The 22081-nt window shown below is 36.6% G+C and overlaps 1 protein-coding gene across 5 annotated transcripts in view; it reads left to right on the top strand.

Annotated features, from left to right (window-relative positions):
• Positions 1-22081, top strand: part of PATJ (PATJ crumbs cell polarity complex component) — a 373314-nt gene that overhangs the window by 69084 nt on the left and 282149 nt on the right. For all 5 annotated transcript variants that reach the window (XM_047724601.1, XM_047724598.1, XM_047724600.1 and 2 more), the window contains exons 16-17: positions 2637-2798; positions 6945-7076. In XM_047724601.1, coding sequence (XP_047580557.1) covers positions 2637-2798; positions 6945-7076 — 294 coding nt within the window. The remainder of the gene's footprint in view (positions 1-2636; positions 2799-6944; positions 7077-22081) is intronic.

The following is a 22081-nucleotide window of genomic DNA, read 5'->3' as shown; positions in this document are numbered from 1 at the left end:
AGAGAGAGAGAGAGAGAGGAAGCAGGCTCCCTGCTGAGCAGAGAGCCTGATTCGGGGCTCGTTCCCAGGACCCTGGGATCATGACCTGAGCCAAAGGCAGAGGCTTTAACCCACTGAGCCACCCAGGTGCCTCTATTTTTAAGTTTTTGAGGAACCTCCATACTGTTTTCCAGAGTGGCTACACTCATCCATGTAAACTTTAAAGTGTTATCTCACTGTGCGATCTTGGCAGTATTATTACTGTAAAAAGGCATAAACAATCTAATGAAGATTGAATGAGGTAATGTGGTGGGATAATACTTGTACAGTATTATGTACTCTGCAAATGTGTATATGTGTGTGCTTTCTAGTCACAAAGTCTGAATAATTGAGACTTGATAGCTCTTAAGAGGGCTCCAGTTGGAGGGCCTAAGAAATACTGTGAACTCTAAAATAAAAATTGGCTTATTCTGAATAGCCAAATATAGAAATAGAAAAATCTCTCTAAAGTTAGCCAAATAAACTCCTGAACCTAAAGAGTGTGTGTGTGTATGTGTGTGTATACTCCTTAGAACTTAAAACCAGAAACACAAATACGCTGTGGCGTTAGAACATTGTGCCAAGTCTCAGCCCAGAGCAGCTATTTACAGCAGCCATAAATCCTCTTAGATAGGAGTTGGTAATGGGAAACGTGACCAATCCCTTTAACAGTAGAGAGCAGTGAGGAGGACTACCAGGCACTTGCTATAATAATTGGAGACAATTCAAATGAATAAATAATGAGCTAAATAAATATTAAATGTACTCCAAGATAAAAACCTGAAAAGTGATTTTCTAATTCGTTGAAGTAGTGTGAAACACAAACTAAGACTTGCGTATGGGGTAGAATTCTTGGCTTTGGTTATATCCGCTTGCTTGCTTCTCGGTATAGGGTACTGTGTGTGTGGGTGATTTGAGAACTTGCTCTGTCTGTGGCACCCGTTGGCACTGGGGACGTGATGTGGCCAGTGAAGGTTGACTTTCAGTTCTTCCGAGGAAAAACATTTATCAGCTGCTAAACTTGTTGTCCCCCAGATCCCTTTCATCTGTCAGAAAGTCTTGGGAGACGATCCTGACTTTTCCACTAGGACCAGCTCCCTGAAGCACATATGGGTCTCTTTACTCGGTGGTGATACCTCTGTAAATAATTCAGAGGCAGAGAGATGGTGTCTGGCCCGACGGCTAAGTGCTTGGATTTGTGGGCCCGAGAGTGGCTCCCAGGGATCATTGACTTTGGGCTCAGGTCGCTGCCTCTGAGATGCTTGCAAAACCCACAATGCCTTATTCTCTGAGAAGGACAGATTCTGTGCACAGTTTCTCCCGGGAATGTCGGCCCCACCAGTGATCTGGATATTAGCATGGCACCTGTCAGAAATTGATGCCAGCCCTTTACAACTAATAATGCCACTGAACGCTCCCAGGAAGGTAGGAGTCAGGTGGGAAAAGACTGGTTCATGCCTGGATTATGTTCATGCCTCAGCTTTCGGGGAGTTGCAGGCAGATCAGTTTTTAGTGGTGTTGAGTCAGAACTGAGAGAGCTTCTGGAGCTTAAGTCACATAGATAAAAAATTAGAATAGGTTTATCTTTCTAAATCATCTTTGGTGCAAAAATACTATTACTGTGCACTAAAACATGAAACTTAGATAATTTCACGGTGATAAGCACTAAGCATTAGGTGTAGTTAGTTATCATCTTGTTCTTTTAAGCATTTGGAGCACACGTCTAACAGTTTGAAAACTGACACACCTCTGATAGTTGACCTATAGTTGACGGCTGTGTGAGCAGAACATGTAAGAATAGAATGGATTTACATATATTTATTTTCGATGGATACTTTTTCTAGGATGGTCTGAAGCATCAGAGACAGAGAAAAACCACGAGAGACTCTCAACTCTAGGAAACAGACTGAGGGATGCTGGAGGGGAGGTGGGTTGGGGGATGGGATAGCTAGGTGCCTGGCATTAAGGAGGGCACGTGATGTGATGAGCACTGGGTGTTACACGTGACTGATGAATTATTGAACACTATATCTGAAACCAATGATGTGCTCTATGTTGGCTAATTGAATGTAAATTAAAAATAAAGTTTATGGTATATGAAAGAAAATTGTGAAAAATTATGCTCAATTTTGACAGTTGAGTATCCTAGATTTTGTTACCTACACATTGTAAATTGAGTGGTTTTTAATTACAGCCTTAAAATTAGTGTTGATATCTATAGTGATATTTTTATAAAATGAAAAAGTAAAAGGAGGTGGTCTTAGGAAGGCTAGCAATGATATTTAGTGTGTTTAAGGAGAGATGTGTAGAAGTAGATGAGAGAATTCAAAAATTGGAGGGTAGAAAAGAGAAATCATGGAGGTGTGAGAAATTAGATCACTTGTAATCTGCACACGTCTTAAACTTTCTTCACTAAATTCAGTAAAGGTTTAGCCTAAATTTTTATACATTTGATTTCTAGTGTTTTTAGTTACTACTAAAATAATGTGGTTATGTTTGGACCCTTTGTTTGTGGGGAAAATAAAACCTGTTTTTGTTTGGGTAGATCCATGTGAGCATGGGACTTTGGTTTTTTTCTCCAGGGCTGCTCAATTCTGACTTCTCCCTTGTCTTTCTAGGTCAATGGTGTGCAACTGTATGGGAAGTCTCGCCGAGAAGCAGTGTCTTTTCTCAAAGAGGTGCCTCCTCCCTTTACCTTGGTTTGCTGTCGACGACTGTTTGATGATGAAGCTTCTGTGGATGAACCAAGGACCACTGAAGCCCCTCTTCCCAAGATGGAGGTACTAACGGAATATTCTATGGTTCCCACAGGAACGAGATTCATCAGGAATGCCCTGATGAGTGTGTTTGGATATGAAAGGAGGGGAGAATTTTCCGTCTTTTGACTAGAATAGCACTCAAAGGCAATAATACATAGCTTTACAAACCGTTACTTTTCATTTCACATCATAAAACTTTCATTCTTCTTCTTCTTCTACTTGAAATATTGGTGACATTAATCTGCATGCATTATTATTTTAGAAAACCTTTTTTTAGTAATTTCCTGGGCTCATTACTTTAGGCTCCCAGTTCAACTCAGTTCACCTTAAGTTTAAGATGTTGGTGAGTGTTGAATATCTAATGGACTTCCCTTTTTCAGAACCTTAGAAATATGAAGATCTATGACCAATTTCGAAGTGAGTAAAAATTGCTGTAAAAGCCTTCAGAAGGTCAGAGAATAAAATAACATTTTCTGTGCTCTTGGTACACTTCTTCTTCTTTTTTTTTTTTTTTTTAAAGAATATTGTGATTATGTAAACAGTTTTAAGCATGTGCTTTGCCATCTTTTTTTTTTCTATAAGTGACTCTTAATCTCACAAAAGCTTTGCCATCTTATGTCAATTGAACCTCATCTTTTATGCCGCTTCCTTGCCCTACCCCACACCCCCTTTCCAGACCCTTACGGATTATAATTCCTTAATACCAGTTAAGTTTATTTCTTTATTTTTTTTTTTTTAAGATTTTATTTATTTAACAGAGTACAAGCAGGGGAAGCAGCAGAGGGAAAAGGGAGAAGCAGACTCCCCGCTGAGCAAGGATCCCGATCTGGGGCTCAATCCCAGGACCCTGGGATCATGACCTGAGCTGAAGGCAGACTCTTAACCAACTGAGCCACCCAGGCACCCCATTAACACCAGTTTAGATGCACAGAGCCTTCTGTTTCCTTGCCTGTAGTCTGAGTTTCAAGATAATCGTGCCTCTACCACTTAATGATTGTGAATCTTTGAGCAAATGAGCAAATAACTTGACTTTCTGTTCATATTCTTTCTTTCTTTTTTTTTCTTTTTAAGATTTTATTTATTTAGTTGACACAGAGAGATCACAAGTAGGCAGGGAGGCAGGCACAGAGAGAGGGGGAAGAAGGCTCCCCGCTGAGCAGGGAGCCCAATGCAGGGTTCAATCCCAGGACCCTGAGATCATGACCTGAGCTGAAGGCAGAGGCTTAACCCAATGAGCCACCCAGGCTCCATATTCTTTCTTTGAAAATTGGGGATACTTATAGTTCTTCCTGCCCTCCTCAGTTTGTACGAGAAGGAAATGAAGTAATACGTGCCCAGCTGTTAGTGCAGTGCCTTGCCAATGAGAAGTGCTCAGGAGAGGTCTCCTATGGCTCTTGACTCTTCCAGTCCAGCTGTCTTTGTTTCCTGATCACCTGAAATATATAAGACCCTGTCTCAGGGTCACAGATACTTTCATGTGTATTAAGCTTGCTTTTGCAAGAAAACTCACCCCTGTGAGCAGAGTCATATCTTAAAATTATTTTGTCTCTCACAGTGTTTTTATTCTATACTGGGTGTATAGGAATTGTTTAGTCCTTTATTGATTGAGAATCTTTTTTTTTTTTTCCTTAATGTTTATCTTCAGTAAAACATATTTCAAGGAATGATCTTGAATATCACTTTTGTGATTCTTAGTACCTTTACTAAAATTCAGTGTGGATGAGGGCTTACCTCTAAAGATTGATAAAAATACCTTTAATCTAATCTTACAGGGTGTGTAAATCACCCAGCTTGCTGACTCAATGCTCCCATCAGTCATCCTTTACCACAATGGGTAAACAACAGCTTTGAATTATTCTAAATGTCAACCTTGCTGCCCATTAGTTGATTGCTTTCCATTTTGTAAATACAGGAGTTATGCACAATTGATTGTATCAAAATGATATATCTTAGGTTGGAGTATAATATATATATACCTTGGATGCATTGAAATTTCTATAAACTTTTGTTTTATAAGTATGTGCAGTTTCTTAAAATCCTGGCTTTCTTTTCTTTTCTTTCTTTTTTTTCCCCATTTATCCCCGTTTCATCTTAGGTTCTTAAACCTTATCTAGTTAGGCAGCTCAGCCAGAATTCTAATGCTCATTACTCAATGAGGGTATTAAAATGCCCCAGTAAAACATCAATCATATTGTATTAGCTATAGGAACTTTACTTTTTATTGGAAGGTATAATGTTTTCTTTATGAATATCATGTCCTCACATCAGGCTGATATATACAAAGGTTATTGATCCAGAACATCCCACTAATTTCAAGTTTTGTAATTCAAGAACCCAGAAATTGTTACCACGTTTAGACTCAATCCACCATGGATTGAGTATTGACTTTCCATGTCCTGTGGGGACAGTTTTGAGATCTGGACCAACCCTAATTTTAAAAATGTTTTTGTACTAGCTATGGTGCTTTACTCTTCCATATTAGAAGGGTCCCTCCTTTTGATTTCATTAAATGGATTTTCTTATGCAGGTCACTCAAAATTAAGTTCCTAGGAATGATGCACTTTGATTTTATTTACTGAAAGCACCCAGACTTTTAAGAAGGCTACTTGTAAAAATTATTATTTAGCCTGTAATTTTATTTTATTTATTTATTTATTTTTTATTTTTTATTTTTTATTTTTTTAAAGATTTTATTTATTTATTTGACAGAGATCACAAGCAGGCAGAGAGTCAGGCAGAGAGACAGGAGGAAGCAGGCTCCCTGCTGAGCAGAGAGCCCGATGCGGGACTCGATCCCAGGACTCCGAGATCATGACCTGAGCCGAAGGCAGTGGCTTAACCCACTGAGCCACCCAGTCGCCCTGTAATTTTATTTTAAAAGTTCTAAGCGGTGCGCCTGGGTGGCTCAGTTGGGTAAACATCTGCCTTTGGCTCAGGTCATGATCTCAGGGTCCTGGGATCGGGTCCCATGTTCGGCTCCCTGCTTAGTGGTCTGTCTGCTTCTCCCTCTGCCTCTGCCCCTCCCCCTGCTTGTGTTCTCTCTCTCGTTCCTGCTCTCTCTCAAACAAATAAGATCTTTAAAGAAAAAAAATTCCCATGGGATATGCAGTCAAAGATGGATGATTTGTTAATGTTTTGGACAAATATGTATCAAGCGCCGACTCTGAGCCAGGATCTATTGTGGGCTGAGTGGATAGCTATTGGTAAACCCCATGGTAGCCCACACAGGGTTTCCATTCTATCCTGTCATTTTGTTAGTTGCTAGGGCTGCAAAGAAAACGAAGATAATCTTTGTGCTTCAGATAGAAGTTCACAGTATTTTGAGGACAATTAATCATATGAACACACAATAAGTAGTACTAAAAACTGAAGGTTGAAGCAGCTCTTCTTCTGTGTAGGCAACTCATTGACTCCCTGTCATTTAGCTTCCTAGAATTCCCCATAGCAGTGACTCTCCCTGAAAGGAGTGGGGAGCCTAGAATGGGGGTTTGGAGGTATGAAGTCAAGGAAAATAACCAAGGACTATTGGATAGTTTTCCTAACTTACATCCTCCAAGATGAGATTTTCGTTATTTCAACTCGGTGATTTTTTTTTTTTTTTTAAGCAGTTTTTAGACTTAGACGATTCCCAAGGACTTAGATTTTTTCCACTTTATTTTTCTAGTGAACTTTTTCTTGAAAACTTCTAGGAGCCAACAGAAGTGGTTTCTTTTGTGTCTTGTCCTATCCTCTCTCTCTGTTGGCATCTTTCTTTCACTGTAATTATAAATTCAGGTATTGCTACTTAAATATCTTACAAGCTTTGACTTTGTATGATTTTTTTCATTTTTTTTCTTAAATTGCATATTTTTCCTTTTATGCTTCTAATGGGACTCATTGAAGTATAAGAGGTCAGTGTTAATATTTTGAACGAAACAAGTACTTTACATTTTAAAAAATCCAAACTGTATGAACAGTCTGCATTTTGAAGTACTTGAATTTTCATGAAGGTCTTATACTAGAGTGTGTGTGCCCCAGTGCATGCCCTTCTGAAAAGATTAAAAAGATAAAGTATGCATGCCAAAGAATTCCTAGTTGCAGAAGAAGCTGTGAGATTCCTGAGATGTTAATTCTTTCCAGAATTGAAAGGACAATGTTTTGAAGCATTTATCTTCTTTGGTGTTTCAGGCTGACCACAGTGTAGAAGTTGGTACTGAAGAAGATGATGATGGGGAATTAGCACTATGGTCTCCTGAAGTCAAGATTGTTGAACTGGTAAAAGATCATAAAGGCTTGGGATTCAGCATCCTGGATTACCAGGTATAAGAATCTATATTGAGTTTTTGGAGAGATTTGTTTTAAAGGTATGTGAAGTAGTAATTATTTAAGGCACCCACTAGGGAAAACAGAATGATTTGATATCTAATTTTACCACCCAGAGACAGGTGTTATAATTTACATTGTTACCTTTGCATTTGGTAGCTTTCCTAGTGAATAAAGTGTGTGGGGGGGTGATACAATAATTGAACAGGGAGGGAAGCAATAGTTTTATGCCCATGGATGCTTTTAGAGACTGGAGTTTGAAGAGGTTTTTTTTTTTTTTTTTTTTTAATGGAGGGATTGTCCCTCCCATTTTTATTGAGATATATTTCACATATGATAAAATTCATAAAATTCATGCATGTCCCAAGCATGCTGTTTGGTTGTTTTTAGTATATTTGGAGTTGTGCAACCATCACCACAGTCTAATTTTAGAACCCTTTCATTACCCCAGAAAGAAACCCATCCTCATTAGAGTAGTTCCCAACTCTTACTCTTCTCTCTCCCCTTCACACGAAGGTTTTTATTGTTTTGCTCATTGGTTGATCTCAATGAGCTTGATTAAGTAGAAATGTTCTTTATGAAATTATATATTTATATTTAACACAGACCACATACTATTTATGTATTTATGTGTACACCAATTACAGCTAATGTCTCTAATGCATTTGGGGGGTTGTGTTTGAAAGATCACAATAGGACATCTGTATGTTGTATCAGTTTACTGGTTTACAGTATTTTTAGACCTTCTGATTATTATGGGGAATTTAAAACTTGGCAAAAAACCTCTTCACTTTTAAGATGCATATTTTAATACTTTAGTGCTGCCTAAACACATTGTGGTTTAATAAAGCAAAATGTACTCTATCAAAGCACATAAAATGCCAAGTGGTATAAAAATCAATTTTTTAATATAATAAGGCATTCGGGAACAGATTAAAAGAAAAATACTTTGACCATTATGTAAGAACATTAAATTCCATATTTAGGTAGTATGATTTAAGATTACTGAAATAGATTGTTCATTTTTGCTGGCATATTTCTGTGCCAGATAACTCTGTGTTATTAGAACTTTTCTTTGGAAATATTACTGAATTATGATTTGCTGATTGTAAATAATGCGTATTTGGGGATATACTTTTAAGAAGTACCAATCCTGTAAGATTCCAGAAGTTTCTATATTGATTAATATAAGGGCATATAGGGGGATGGGGTAACTGGGTGATGGACATTAAGGAGGTCACATGATGTAATGAGCACTGATTATTATATAAGACTAATGAATCACTGAGCTCTACCACTGAAACTATTTTAAAAAATTAAAAATTAAAAAAACTATTAAAAAATATAAGGGCATATAAAACAAGTTGTAGGTACCATCTCAATTTTTCTTCCCCAATGTACCCTCATTATCTACCACATGATAAATGATAAATAAGTATTTGCAGAATGATTGAATAAAGTTTAGGTCAGCTAAAATTAACTGGAAGTGAATGAACGCATTCAATGAGGTTTTTTTTTAACCATTTTGATTATAGGATTTAGTTTAGAAAACTCTTTTCATATGAAGTATTAGATATTGAGCTACATTTCCATTATGATTAGAATCTATCTATATTTGCATTCTTTTTTCCCCCTCCCCCATCTATATTTGCATTCTTATATAATATAATGGTTGCTCTTACCCTCTTGAATGACATTATGTGCAAGTTTTATATTTTGAATATTTCCCGTGTTAAAGCAGTGAAGTACTTTAGAAATAAAAACAAAAACAAACTTCAGTAAAGGAGAGAAAGAAAAAGTTGAGAGTCCTTAAGAGTTTAAATTAACCTCTAGTTAACAGAAGAATTCTTTTATCAGTTCTAAGCTTTATACTTAAAAAAAAACAAACAAACATAGTTCTAAATATAGAAAATTTTTTTCTTCATTGTACTCCTACAGGTATGCCTTGAGGCATACTTTGGTTTTTTAAAATTTTATTTTTTTATAAAATTCTAGGTTTCTCCCCCCTACTCCTTATCTTCCTCATAATGATCATTACATATACTATTTCTACACAAATTATATAAAGTAATTTTGCCTTTGTGCTTCTCAGAGGACTGATAGAAAAATATTTGATTTCTGAAATGCTACTTTGATTCATATTAAAGCACTCAATTTATTTACTTCTATAGCTAAACCTTGGAAGAAGAAACATTCAATCTTAAACTGAATTTTTTTCTTTAGTCAGTCTTAAGTACATTTACTTATAATTGTATTCACATTTTCACCATTTGTCAGTGGCATGTAGAACTGTTGAACACTGTGACATTTAGATGACACATAAACATAATTTAAAATTTGGTTTTGGGCAAGTTAATTAATTGGTTATATTGTCCCTTGTTGTAATTAGGTAATAAATTCTAAAGTTCAAAATTTTTTTTTTTGCAAGGGCAGGTGAAGATTTAGCAAAAGTCGTGAAAGGCCATGTTCCTGGCTATTACTATATTTGATGCATCCTGTATGAATTTATTAGGTAGCTGAAGAGGGCCAGTGCAGATCCACCCACATCCCCTTTCTCCCCCTTAGCACATTTAGAGTAAGAATACTCTAGAAACATTTTGGCCACAGGGAGAAAGTTTTAGGAGAGTGGGAGAGCTTCCAGGTTGTAAAGGGCTGCATTAGCAGTATTGAAGAGACTGAAAATTTACTTAGCAATATTAATTTCTCACTAACTCATTTTTCTCTAGATTAGTAGAACTTCCTCAAGAACCTGACAAAATTATATACAGCATCTGTTTCATTGGTGTTTATGCAATTTCTTCATCTATAAAATGGGGATAATGTCTAGCTCAAAGGATTGTTTTAGATTAATTAAGTTAATGTGTAAAAAATGGGAAATGTTTACATTATTATGGGTGTGTGAATATTGATAATCATCCAATTTAGAAAATAAACTACAGAAGTCTGGATATTGTCCTTGAAGTTATAGCCATACTACAATATATTTGAACACTATTAATTCTCAGCTATCCGGTTAGATCCAGAAAATTAGTAAGTAGATACTTTTGCTTAGTGAAATCTAAATTTAATTGTAAAATTACATTCTAAAATGGAGCCAACTCCTGATAAACCATAGGTGAATTATGCAGTTTTGGATTATGGGCAGGCAGTTTGCTTTTCACATAAATTGAACTGAACCTTAGGGAAAGATGAGCGAGCAGATAAAGGATCTTGAATTGGCCATGGAACTGTGGAGTGGTGAGACAGGCGAAAGTCTGAAAATTCAAAGAGCAAAGAGCAAACTGAAAATTCATTTTCATGAAAGGCATTTAAAATAGATTGGGGCAAAGGAAAAGGAGAAAGCAGCAGGGAGTCATATTTACTATAACCTAGTAAACTATGGTTTATGCAGTTTTTGTGTTACAGTAAATATGATTCAGGTGGTAAGCCACCTCATTAGATTTTAGGATAAGGTGATCATCGCATTATTGGCTCTGATTTGAATGAAGATAGAATATTTATTAGTCACAAATATTTCTAGGTACTGCTCCATGTAGTGGCTCGTTAATATCCTGCCCTATATGTGTGCTGTATTAGAAGGCTCATTGGGGGCACCTGGATGGCTCAGTGGGTTAAAGCCTCTGCCTTCAGCTTAGGTCATGATCCCAGGGTCCTGGGATCACATCGGGCTCTCTGCTCAGCGGGGAGCCTGCTTCCCCCAACCCCTCTCTGCCTGCCTCTCTGTCCACTTGTGATCTCTGTCTGTCAAATAAATAAATAAATCTTTAAAAAAAAATATATAGAAGGCTCATTGGTCACTATAATGTCATACCTTACAGGACAGTGTCATGGAAAACAGCGATGTGCATAATTTATCAAGAACATGATTATTATGGCTTAACTATGTAATCTGTTTCTAAGCAATACATGACTTCAGAAATTTGGTTATAACTTTTTATGGTATAATTTCTTGCCAATTTCTAGGTGTGGTTTTCATATTGTGCTTTAGTTCTTGTTGTCTTGATTATGTATAAATGTCTTTATTCCATGGAATATTACTAATACTAATCCTAATATTAACACTAAAACATACGAATTCAATACTAATAGCATAATAACATTTATTGAGTGTTTACAGTTTGCTGGCCACTGTTCTGATTGTTTTATGTATCCTTCACAAGAAGCCTGTGGAGCAGGTACTATTATTATTATTCTCATTTTTGAGGTGAGGAACGTGAAATACAGAGATGTTATATAACTAGTCCAAGTTCACACAGCTAGTATCTGGCAGAACTACAATTTGAAATCAAGCAGTCAGCTCCCAGAATCTGTGCTTTTAACTACCATATTATGTTGCTCCTTTCCTCGTGAGTGCATTTTATTACAGAAGATTTTTGTACTAAATTTATTACAGCAGATCTTCCTGTTTTTCCAGCTTGTAAAAAAAATTCCGTATCTTAAGCACAAGCTGCTAGATAGTTTTCTCATTTTTAATGCTTATGTTAAAATTTAGTAAATATTAAAGATTAACATAGTGTGTTCAGATGCATTGTGTAAGAGCTAGTGTTTATTTATTGCTTCAAATGAAAATAATTACAAATTTAAGAATCCTAAATTAATGCAACTAATTTGTTGTGGGCTAGTGTTCAATAATGAAGCAATTATTAGGTAGTGTGAGTCTTTGATTTTTAATTTCAACCAAAAAGCTTGAAATAAATTTAGAATTGTCTGGATTTCACCTTGGGTTGACCTTATATATTAAACATGGCAAGTGGATATTTTCTGGTGTTTTGATTTATGTTGAACTTTGAATAACCCCTCATTATAATTCACTGGAAATGTTTGACATTAGCCAGTTTTTGAACATTAGCCATGATATTGCCATTCTTCATACTTTTGAATTTTAGTGATTTAGAAGGTAAAATTTATTAACCAATAATTCTCTTCCCTCCAACATCCCCATTCTCATTTCTCCCCTCCTGATATAGACAGACTCAATTTTTGCCGAAGCAGATATTTTTAAAAGACTTTTGAGTTTATCTCTGACACCAAGATAGATAAAAATTAGAAAGCATTATAGTGTAGCCATTGAGACGTGATTCATACATAAATACTGTTAGTAATATTTTTTAAAAATTGTTTGAAAGACCAAAGACGAATGAAGACTCACTAAGAACAATAGTGAAAATATTCCTCCCCATTAAAAAAAAAGCAAAACAGCAATTTATTTTTCTTGTAGCTCTTCAGAATGGTTTGATAACTATCCAGCTAAACTCCTGGGACCTGATGATATTTAGGTCTCCTACTCCTCTGCTATCTTGCTCCACGATTTATTTTTCTTAACAGAAAAATGGGTTATAAAGCCCAAATAGTATGATATAAAAGATTGTAGTATTGCTAAGTCTTGGATATGGTATGCCTTACTATTTCTGAGAAAAACTTAGTGTGCAGTTTTTGCTGGACTCCTTCCTAATTCCATTAAATAAACACTTTTAAAAACATCTAAAAAGTTGTAGGAATAGATTGTGTAGATTTTATGTATGTGGGTTTTTTTTTTAAGATTTTATTATTTATTTGACAGACAGAGGTCACAAGTAGGCAGAGAGGCAGGCAGAGAGAGAGGGGGAGTCAGGCTCCCTGCTGAGCAGAGAGCCCGATGCAGGGCTCGATCCCAGGACCCTGGGATCATGACCTGAGCCGAAGGCAGAGGCTTTAACCCACTGAGCCACCCAGGCGCCCCTATATATGTGGATTTAAAAATTGACTTTTTTCTTATCATATGTGCAGAAGAATGACTTTCTCTGCTCATTAGAAATTTATGTATATATGTCTTTTTTTTTTTCCTAAGGTTTTATTTTTAAGTAATCTCTACTTCCAGCAGGGAGCTAGAATTCACTAACCCCGAGCTCAAGAGGCACATGTTCCACTGACTGAGCCAGAGAAGCACTCCTACAAACGTTTGTAAAATACATAGTAAAGGGCACCTGGGTGGTTCAGTTGGGTAAGTGTCCAACTCTTGATTTTGCCTCAGGTCATGATCTCAGGGTTGTGAGATCAAGCCCACGTTGGGCTCTGCACTGGGTGTGGAGCCTGCTTGAGATTCTCTCTCTCTTTCCTTCTCTAAAAAAAAATAAAAATAAAAATAAATCTAAAATAAGTAATACATATATATGCATAAAAATTCAAAAGTACATAAATTTATCCTGTGAAAAGTAAATCTACCTCTAACCATAGTCCTTCACTTCTCCTAGATAAAAACTCCTGTTTTTTCTTTTTGTATGTCCTCTCAGATATTATACATGCACAGTTACAAAAGTAATATTTTTTTGTTGCTTAATGGTTTTTTAAAATTTTTTACACATAAATGGATTATGTCATACATACTTAAACACCTTACTTTTATCTCAATTATATGTTCTTTAATTTTGGTATTTATAGAGCTATTCTATTCTTTTTAATAGTAACTCATTTTAATAACTGCATAGTATATATATATATATATATATATATATATATATATTTAAAGATTTTATTTACTTATTTGAGAGAGAGAGAGAGCATGAGAGTAGAGAGGTCAGCAAGAGAAGCAGACTCCCCGCAGAGCAAGGAGCCCGATGTGGGACTCGATCCCGGGACTCCAGGATCATGACCTGAGCCAAAGGCAGTTGCTTAACCAACTGAGCCACCCAGGCGCCCTAACTGCATAGTATATTATTGTTGATGTACGATAATTTATTTAACCAATCTCTTGTACCCAGTTAGTGGGTATTTCATATGAAGCTGTACTGGGAGATCTTTGTCCTACTCTTTTGTAAAAAGGTGGAAATAATCCTTGTGATGAGTTCCTAGAATTGCTTATCACATGTCTTTTAAATTTTGGTACATTTTTACCAGTTTGCTTAAGTATAACATTTGTGAGACTTGTATATTTAAAATTGATGCCTTCTTACGTAGTGCCATTTCTTTAATTAGATAATTCTCTTGAAAAACAGTGTGTAAGCAGGTACCTAATTCATGAACTTGCTAATGGTTTTCCATAATATGGACAGATTAAGTGATAGCACTATATAACTATCCCTTTGTTTCAGCTTTATATTGGCAGTAATTAATTTATTGAGCTTTGTAACTAAGAGGGCATAAATGGTTTATATTCAGATAATGCTTTTAGTCCCCAAAACTCTATTCCTATTTCTTCTGCCAGTTTTAATCTTGGTTATCAGAAAATTGAGTTTATAAATGGAAGAAATTGAGGGTTTTAATTTTTGCTAGTTTTGATGGATGCTACTGCCAGTACACAGTGTTTACTAACTTGTGGAAGCCTAATATCGTTATGTTCCTGTTAGCCGATTCATTTATAGAATCTAAGATACACAGATAGTTAGGTATTAACATAATTTTTTTAGCATATAGTAGTAATATTAGAACATCAAATACAAACCTATACTATTTCCAGAATCTAAGACACGGAGGACAATCATGTGTTGCGGGTTACTCTATGTACATTTTCATGTTCATTAGCATGGACACCAGTATCTGGGCTGGTTTTTTACTTTGTTGTTGTTTTTGTCCCCCCCGACCCCAGAAGATTTTATTTATTTATTTGTTAGAGAGAGAGAGAGAGCACAAGCAGGGCAGCAGCAGAGGGAGCGGGAGAGCAGGCTCCCCACCGAGCAGGGATCCCGATGCGGGGCTCTATCCTAGGACCATGGAATCATGACCTGAGCTGAAGACAGCCAATTAACCCACTGAGCCACCCAGGCATCCCCTCCTTTTTTAAAAGGAGTTCTTTGGGTTCATTTCACCCATGTAGGATTAATACAGTAAGAGTAAGAAAAATGATGTCAATCTCTACTAATGGCAGTGTCCATGTTCTTACAAATATATAGCTTGCTGTTGAACAAACCACACATCTGCATTTAAAGGTCACCTTAGCTTCGTGGAACTTGGGACTGGTAAAGGCTATTCAGTGCCCATCCCTGATTCCTATCCACATTTATTTTTATTAATATCGAAGTACTGTAAGCTTCAATGCCAACTGGGGTGAAGATTTCTTTTCACAGAGGATTTGCTTCCTTTCCCTCTATGGGAAAATTCTGTATCCTTTAAATCATTTTAAGCTGCTTCATTTCAAAAATAATTCTTAGTAGTATGTTCGTGGACTGGATTGATTGTGGCTAGTGGGGGATTTCTCTTATGGCTTAAAGATTACTTTTCAAGCCTGCAAAGTGGGTGAATGAAGGGAGCCCACTCCTGGTGTGTGGAGTTTGTAGTGTGCTCAGGATGATGACTGATTTCCAAAAACCACAGTTCAGCAAGACTAAAGGCATCAGGAGACCAGAAGCCACTTAATAAGAGATCAAAGAGGCGGTGTGTGTATCAGCTTGAAATCCACATAGTACAGATCAAAAGCTTGCCTTGGCGAGGCAGCTGCAGGGGGATGAAGTTAGTAGGAGGCCCAAAGATCTTAAGTCAGGCCTGATGTTGAACTTTGTGGGAATTTCATGGCTCTTCTGGAATACGAATTTGGCAAAAAAAAAAAAAAAGAAAACAAACAAACAAACAAACAAACAAAAACCCCAAACAAAACAAAACAAAAAAACAACCCACACAAAAAAATAAAAAACAAACCCCATTGTTTCTAATGGAGAGAGAGAGAATAGAAAGCCGGCCACAAATGCTTATCAGCGGGTTGGTGCTTTCTCATAGGGTGACTCCCCTTTTAACAAATATTTCTTAAGGACTGTTTCTGCTGAGGAGGGGTAGATCCTGAAAATGGTATATCTGTTTTATTACCTTTCTTGAGTATTTCACTGCAAATATTAGTGTTTATGAAACAGCCACAGAAAACTGAAATAGAGGCTTAAAGACGCTCAGATTTACTGCAAAACCTGGCATTTACATCTCTCTTGTGAAATGCTGAACATATTCCAGGAAGTTAGCGGATATCAGTCTAGCTGTGTATCTGTCTCCCATGTAATTAAAAACAGAAAAATAACTGTCAAGAAAAACAAATGTTGGTCTAAAGAAGAAACTCATTCTCCAGAGCTGTTTCATCACCAGGTTTCCCCTACCTCTCTGGGTGTGAGTGTGTTTTGGAAGTCCTCCCTTGATTCTGATGTCACCATCGAGAACCAGGCTGGTAGATGACAGTCATAGCTCTCCCTGCAGTAGGGCAGAAAGACTGAATCAGAAACACCAGCAGGTCCTGAGAACCTGTTTTCCCAAGGCTGTTATTTGTACTGCTCTGCCCTGTTCGTGGGTGTCATTTGGAGCCAGGCAGTGATCCAAGGAGGTGGTGCTCTCCCCATCGAGGGCCAGGAAGTGGTGCTGCCTCCTTCTGGTACCGGAGGCCTAATTTGTTAATGATGCATGAAAGGGGATTGGCTGCCTGATTTTTATATACCATTTTCTAGGGCTCTGGTTTCCCTTTCAGCTGTTCATTTTATATTTTCCTTTAGTCAGATAGGACATTCACCCATACAGCACTGTGAGCATATAGGACGGTTAACAGCACTAACTTACAAGTCAGAGAGGACTAGGATTTTCGTTCTGGCTGTGCCTCCCTACTAGGACTTCTGACAGGCTTGCTAGTCTTTCTTATTCTCCATTTACTAAAATAATCATGTCTGAGATAGAAATAATAATTGCCTTATAAAGTTGTAAAGACTAAATAAAAGATATATATAAATGCCCACACTTTCTTAGGCATAAAATAACATGTTATCAGTTACTGAAAAATGATGATTCATTGATTCTAAAAAATAGAATCAGAGTGCACAGTGGCTATACCTGTACTCATTCTCTCCTTCCAAAAAAGCTACTGGTCCTTTAATATGAACTAGTATGGTCTATATACAGATGAAAAGAGACATTAAAGATCTTTGACAAATGTATATTGGGCATTGTCTATGTTAGGCACTGTTCTGGACACACGGAGAATATGGTAGTGAAGAAAATAAACCATAGACTCCATGTCCTCATGGAGTTTAAATACATTTGGGAGTAGGGAGTCAGTGGATGAATTAACATATGTTGAACACACTAAAGGAAACAGACTTGAGAACAACTCTGTATGATACATTATGGTTTTAGCAGTGCTGGAAGTGAGACTAAGCCTCTGTGATGGTTGCTTTTTAGGATTCAGAGGGGTCTCACAGGGAACTGAAGTATGCCTTGTAGAAAAACAGGTAGTGGACATGCCAGGCACAGGAATGTCCTGAAATTGATTACTTGGTCCTTATTTCAAGTCGTCGTCATCGTCTTCTTTTTTTTTCCCATTGGCTGTTAACTGTATCTCTATCTAAGCTTTTGAGTTTTATTCCTTTTAATGAAAAATCCTTTGGGAAAATTTGTGTTCTCCTATTTTATTTGGAAAACAGGGCTACCATTTCACATGATAATAACAGCCCATAATTATGGGTTATGTACTGCTTACTCGAGTCAGGAATTGCTTACAGCTTTGATATATACATAAGCTGATTTGATCATCCCCACAACCCCATGAGGTAGCTCCTGTAATCATCTTCATTTTATGGCTGAGGAAACTTGATGACAGGAGGTTAAGAATTTCCTCAAGATCACCCAGTTAGTCAGGAGTGGAGCTGGGCTTCTAAGTCTATGCTCCAGTGGTGTGAAAATATAGTCTTCAGAAATTTTCACTGATTCTTCGTAACTGTGGCTTAACACAATGATAAATAACAAAAAATTTCCCATTGTCTTTCCAGAGAAAAATACTTATTACAATTTCAGAAGATTTACTGGAGATCATTTCTGAATCTTGTGGTTCCTTGAGTTTAGTCCTCCAAAGCTCTTTAGAGACCTGTCCACTTTCTTCACTGCCAGAGCGTACAAATGGCATGTTGTGTCCTAGATTTCCCGGCAGGATTCCATGGCCTTTCTCCTGTACAGTTTCAGAGTTGGTAAAATTTTATTCTGCATGTTATATGCTGCATACTAAAGAGTATAGGTTGTCCATTCAAGGAGAAATAACAGAATTTTTCTACAGAGTGCAGGGCATGCCATGTCCTTGATAGAGCTGTGTGTGTGTCAGCAAACCTCCCAGCCCAGAGAGGGCTCCTGTCTTTCAGTGTCTGCTCCAAGGGAGAAAGAGGGCTGAGGATGCCATGCTGCTCTGAACTTCTCTTCTGATGCAGAAGTCTTTGTATCTGGAGAGTTACAGGGTCAGGTCTTCATTTTCACATGTTACCACGTAAGCATAAGCTCACCAATGGTTTAATAGTTGATAGCACTGTTGTTTTTTTTTTTTCTTTAAGATTTTATTTATTTATTTATTATTTATTTGACAGAGAGAGAGATCACAAGTAAGCGGAGAGGCAGGCAGAGAGGGAGGGGGGAAGCAGGCTCCCCGCTGAGCAGAGAGCCCGATGTGGGGTTCAATGCCAGGACCCTGAGTTCATGACTCGAGCTGAAGGCAGTGGCTTAACCCACTGAGCCACCCAAGTGCCCCAATAGCACTGTTGGTTTATATTACATACACTCAGCTGAGTTTAAAACACAGTAAACTCAATGGTGACTGTTAACTCCTCAGTCCCATATTTCCTGCTGATTTCTTCTCCCTCATCATCTTCACAGTGAGAACCATAGAACAGTAAGGGTACTTATGAAGTAACCATTACGGACTTAGAAAGCACTTTTCATGACCTGTGTCATTTAATGCTTCATATGACTCTGTGAAACCTATACTATTGTTCTTACTTCACCAATGAGAAACCCAAGTCTCGGCTAGTATTTTATAAGTGCTTAGGCTGAGAATGATTTGTTTGGAAAATGAAAATAAATTCCAAAACTAACATTAGGTAAGTTTTTTCAAGTTTTATGTGTCTATACTTTCCCTACATCATAATAACTTTCTCTACATCATAATAACTTTCAACTAAAATAGTTTATCCTTCTCCCCCCAGAAGATATTATGATATTTATTATTTATAAATTTATTTTTCTACTTAAATTTTTTTTTGTTTAAAATACACATAAAATTGACCATCTTAACCATTTTTAAGTGTGAAGTTCCATAGTGTGAAGTATATCCATATTTCAAGTAATGTAGTTTTGATAGAGGGTGTGACTGGAGTACTGTTGTCTGCATAGTGGACATTTCAGCCAGACGATGGGACCTGTAGGTAAAGAATTGTGTGGTATGTTTGTATTATTTCCATTAAAACCAGAAAACGTCTTGGGCTAAGAGTGAATGGGAAACAATTACAGCATGACAAAAAATTTTCAAGAGATAAAACATTCAAGCAACAGATCTAATATCCAAGGAAAATATCTAGTGAGAGACTAGAAAGGGATAAGAGAAAAAAATAGTCTTTAAGAAGTGATTTCCTCGGGACTCCTGTTTGAACCATTTAAATTACTGTGATGCTTAAAATAGACTTTTAAAGTACCAAGCTATGCAGAGTAAAATTATGTGTTGGCTGATGAATTTTTTTTTTCCTTTTACAATATATTTTGATTTTTTAGCAAGTTTCTCTGTCCACTTCTCTTCCATTGCACTTTTAATTGCCTTACGTGCTATGCTTACTGTGCTGCTCAGGGACTGTTTAGTTCTATACATGATGCATGGAAAAATCTATTCTTAATGCCTAATAGTATTTAGGAAGTAATAAGACACAAGGAGCCAGGAACCATATCAGTTTAATCTATCTTGAGTGCACTGAATGTATTTTGTAGGTACTTTGAACATGATGATGGTGTTGCGGTAATGGGTATGATTAGTATAATACTTGGCTGTATTATAAAATAGTTAAAAATGGGATTGGATTCTGATAAGGTAGCTTGCTCATTATTCATGAAATCATTTATTTATTGCCTTGCATTCACTCTAAATACATTTATTTCTCTTTCCTAAAAGTAAATACTTAGCTTGTTGGTCAAATCAGAAGCTCTTTTAGTATAATTAATTACATTCCACTATCTTAAACCAGAACTATTCTAGTGATTTTAATTCAACTAATAGTCCCTGACATGTCTTTTGATGCAATCTAAAAATGGCAAAAGAAAAAAAAAGTTGTTTTAAGATTCATTGTATTAAAAAAAAAAAAGGCACATGTCATAAATACTTTATGTTCTGTTTCGATGGTAGAATACCCAGGAAGTTAGATCTTGTGTAGTCATTGCCTTTTAATGAGTTCTTAAAAGACATCACTAACTAAAATTATACCATATTTGTGACCATAGTGTGCATCTTTTTTCATTACCAGTGCTGTGTTTTGAATTAACTTCCATCATTCCCTACTTTTTATAGTGGTTTTCTGAATGTTTTGGTAGAAATTAATGACAAATTTGACTCAACATACTCTGTCAAATTTAGTTACAGGATTTTGGAGTTGGGGAAACAGATTCTAACTGTCATGTATCCAGTGTTCTCCTTTTACAAGTGAGGAAACTGACTTAGAGAAGTGAACTTGTGAAATTATACAGAGCCAGGCTGGCACCAAGTTGGGGCTCAAAACTTGTCCCCTGACATATAATCTACACCCATCCTACCAATAGTTTGAATAGCGGTCTTCCTTGTCTTTCTCTCCTATGTATATTTTCTCCTTTAAAAAAAATACCTTTGGATTCTCTTTCCTCATTGACGATGTTCACTATGGAATTTTTAATTCATGCCAACTGTACATCACAGCTTCTGCAGATCACTGTTTTTTCTTTTAAGTTGTGTGTGTGTGTGTGTGTGTGTATATGTGTATGCATGAACTTCACCTTTGTACCAATTCTTTCCTCTGCTTACCTCCAGGATGAAAGAGTTGGTGGTCTCTCCTTTAAGGAGATTTTTTTTTTTTTTTCAGTATTCTCCATCTTAGTAATTTCCTTGAGATCTTATCTTGAAATTATCACTTAGTTAATTTATTTAGATTTTAACATAATAACTTTTCAGTTCAAATAATAACGGTCACATGTAAGAGTATACTCTTGAAGAAACAAAGATTTGCCACTTTTTGCTTTCTCTTAGTCAGCCATTGTTGAGTTGGAGTAATTCTCTTATCAAATATTCCATAGCTATCTACCTCATGTTATCCAGAAATTAATGTAGATCCTTTAAAATTATCTTAAAAATACTTCCTCACACCTATAAATATGTATTTGTGAAGTTAGGCTCAGTAGCCTCCTTTTGTGATAATGTACACCACAACATTGAATTCATGGTTAGGAGATCTTTTCATTTGTAGAGCACTTTTTACTTCATAATTGTTTGAAGTTGTTTTCCCAGCCATTTTTTGAAATCATTTCATTTTGGTGAAGGAATCCGGTCATAGAGGAGAGTAATTATTTTGGTGTGATGACCTAAACAGCAGCACAGAACTTTCAGAATTAATTCGAGTAATTAAACATAGAATTAAGACTGTGTGACTTAGGGACGCCTGGGTGGCTCAGTTGGTTGGACGACTGCCTTCGGCTCAGGTCATGATCCTGGAGTCCCGGGATCGAGTCCCGCATCGGGCTCCCAGCTCCACAGGGAGTCTGCTTCTCTCTCTGACCTTCTCCTCGCTCATGCTCTCTCTCACTCTCTCTCAAATAAATAAATAAAATCTTTAAAAAAAAAAAGTGTGACTTAACCGTATTTCCTCTCATGAGTTTATTATACCAACTTTATGTTTTAATATACTCAATTGACAATAAGTGTCAAAATTATCAAAGGTAAAGTAATTTATACATAATTTTTAAATTATTGATATGTTGTTGGCATATGTTATGTTTCAGACGGGCAACATAGTGATTTGACGATTCTAAATGTTTCTCAGTGCTCACCATGATGTGTAGTTACCATCTGTCTCCATACAACATTATTACAGTATTATTTTTATTATTATTATTATTATGCCCTGCTTTTCATTTCCTTGACTTATTTATTTTGTAACTGGAAGTTTGTACCTCTTAATCCCCTTCACCTGTTTCACTGATTTTTCCTACTTCCCCTCTGACAACCACCAATTCTCTGTACTTGAAAGACTGTTTGTTTTTTGGATTACACATATGTAAGTGAAATCATATGGTATTTG

The sequence above is a fragment of the Lutra lutra genome, chromosome 4, assembly GCF_902655055.1.
Source record: "Lutra lutra chromosome 4, mLutLut1.2, whole genome shotgun sequence".
Lineage (NCBI taxonomy): Eukaryota > Metazoa > Chordata > Mammalia > Carnivora > Mustelidae > Lutra > Lutra lutra.
This window is presented reverse-complemented; position numbering and strand designations above follow the sequence as displayed.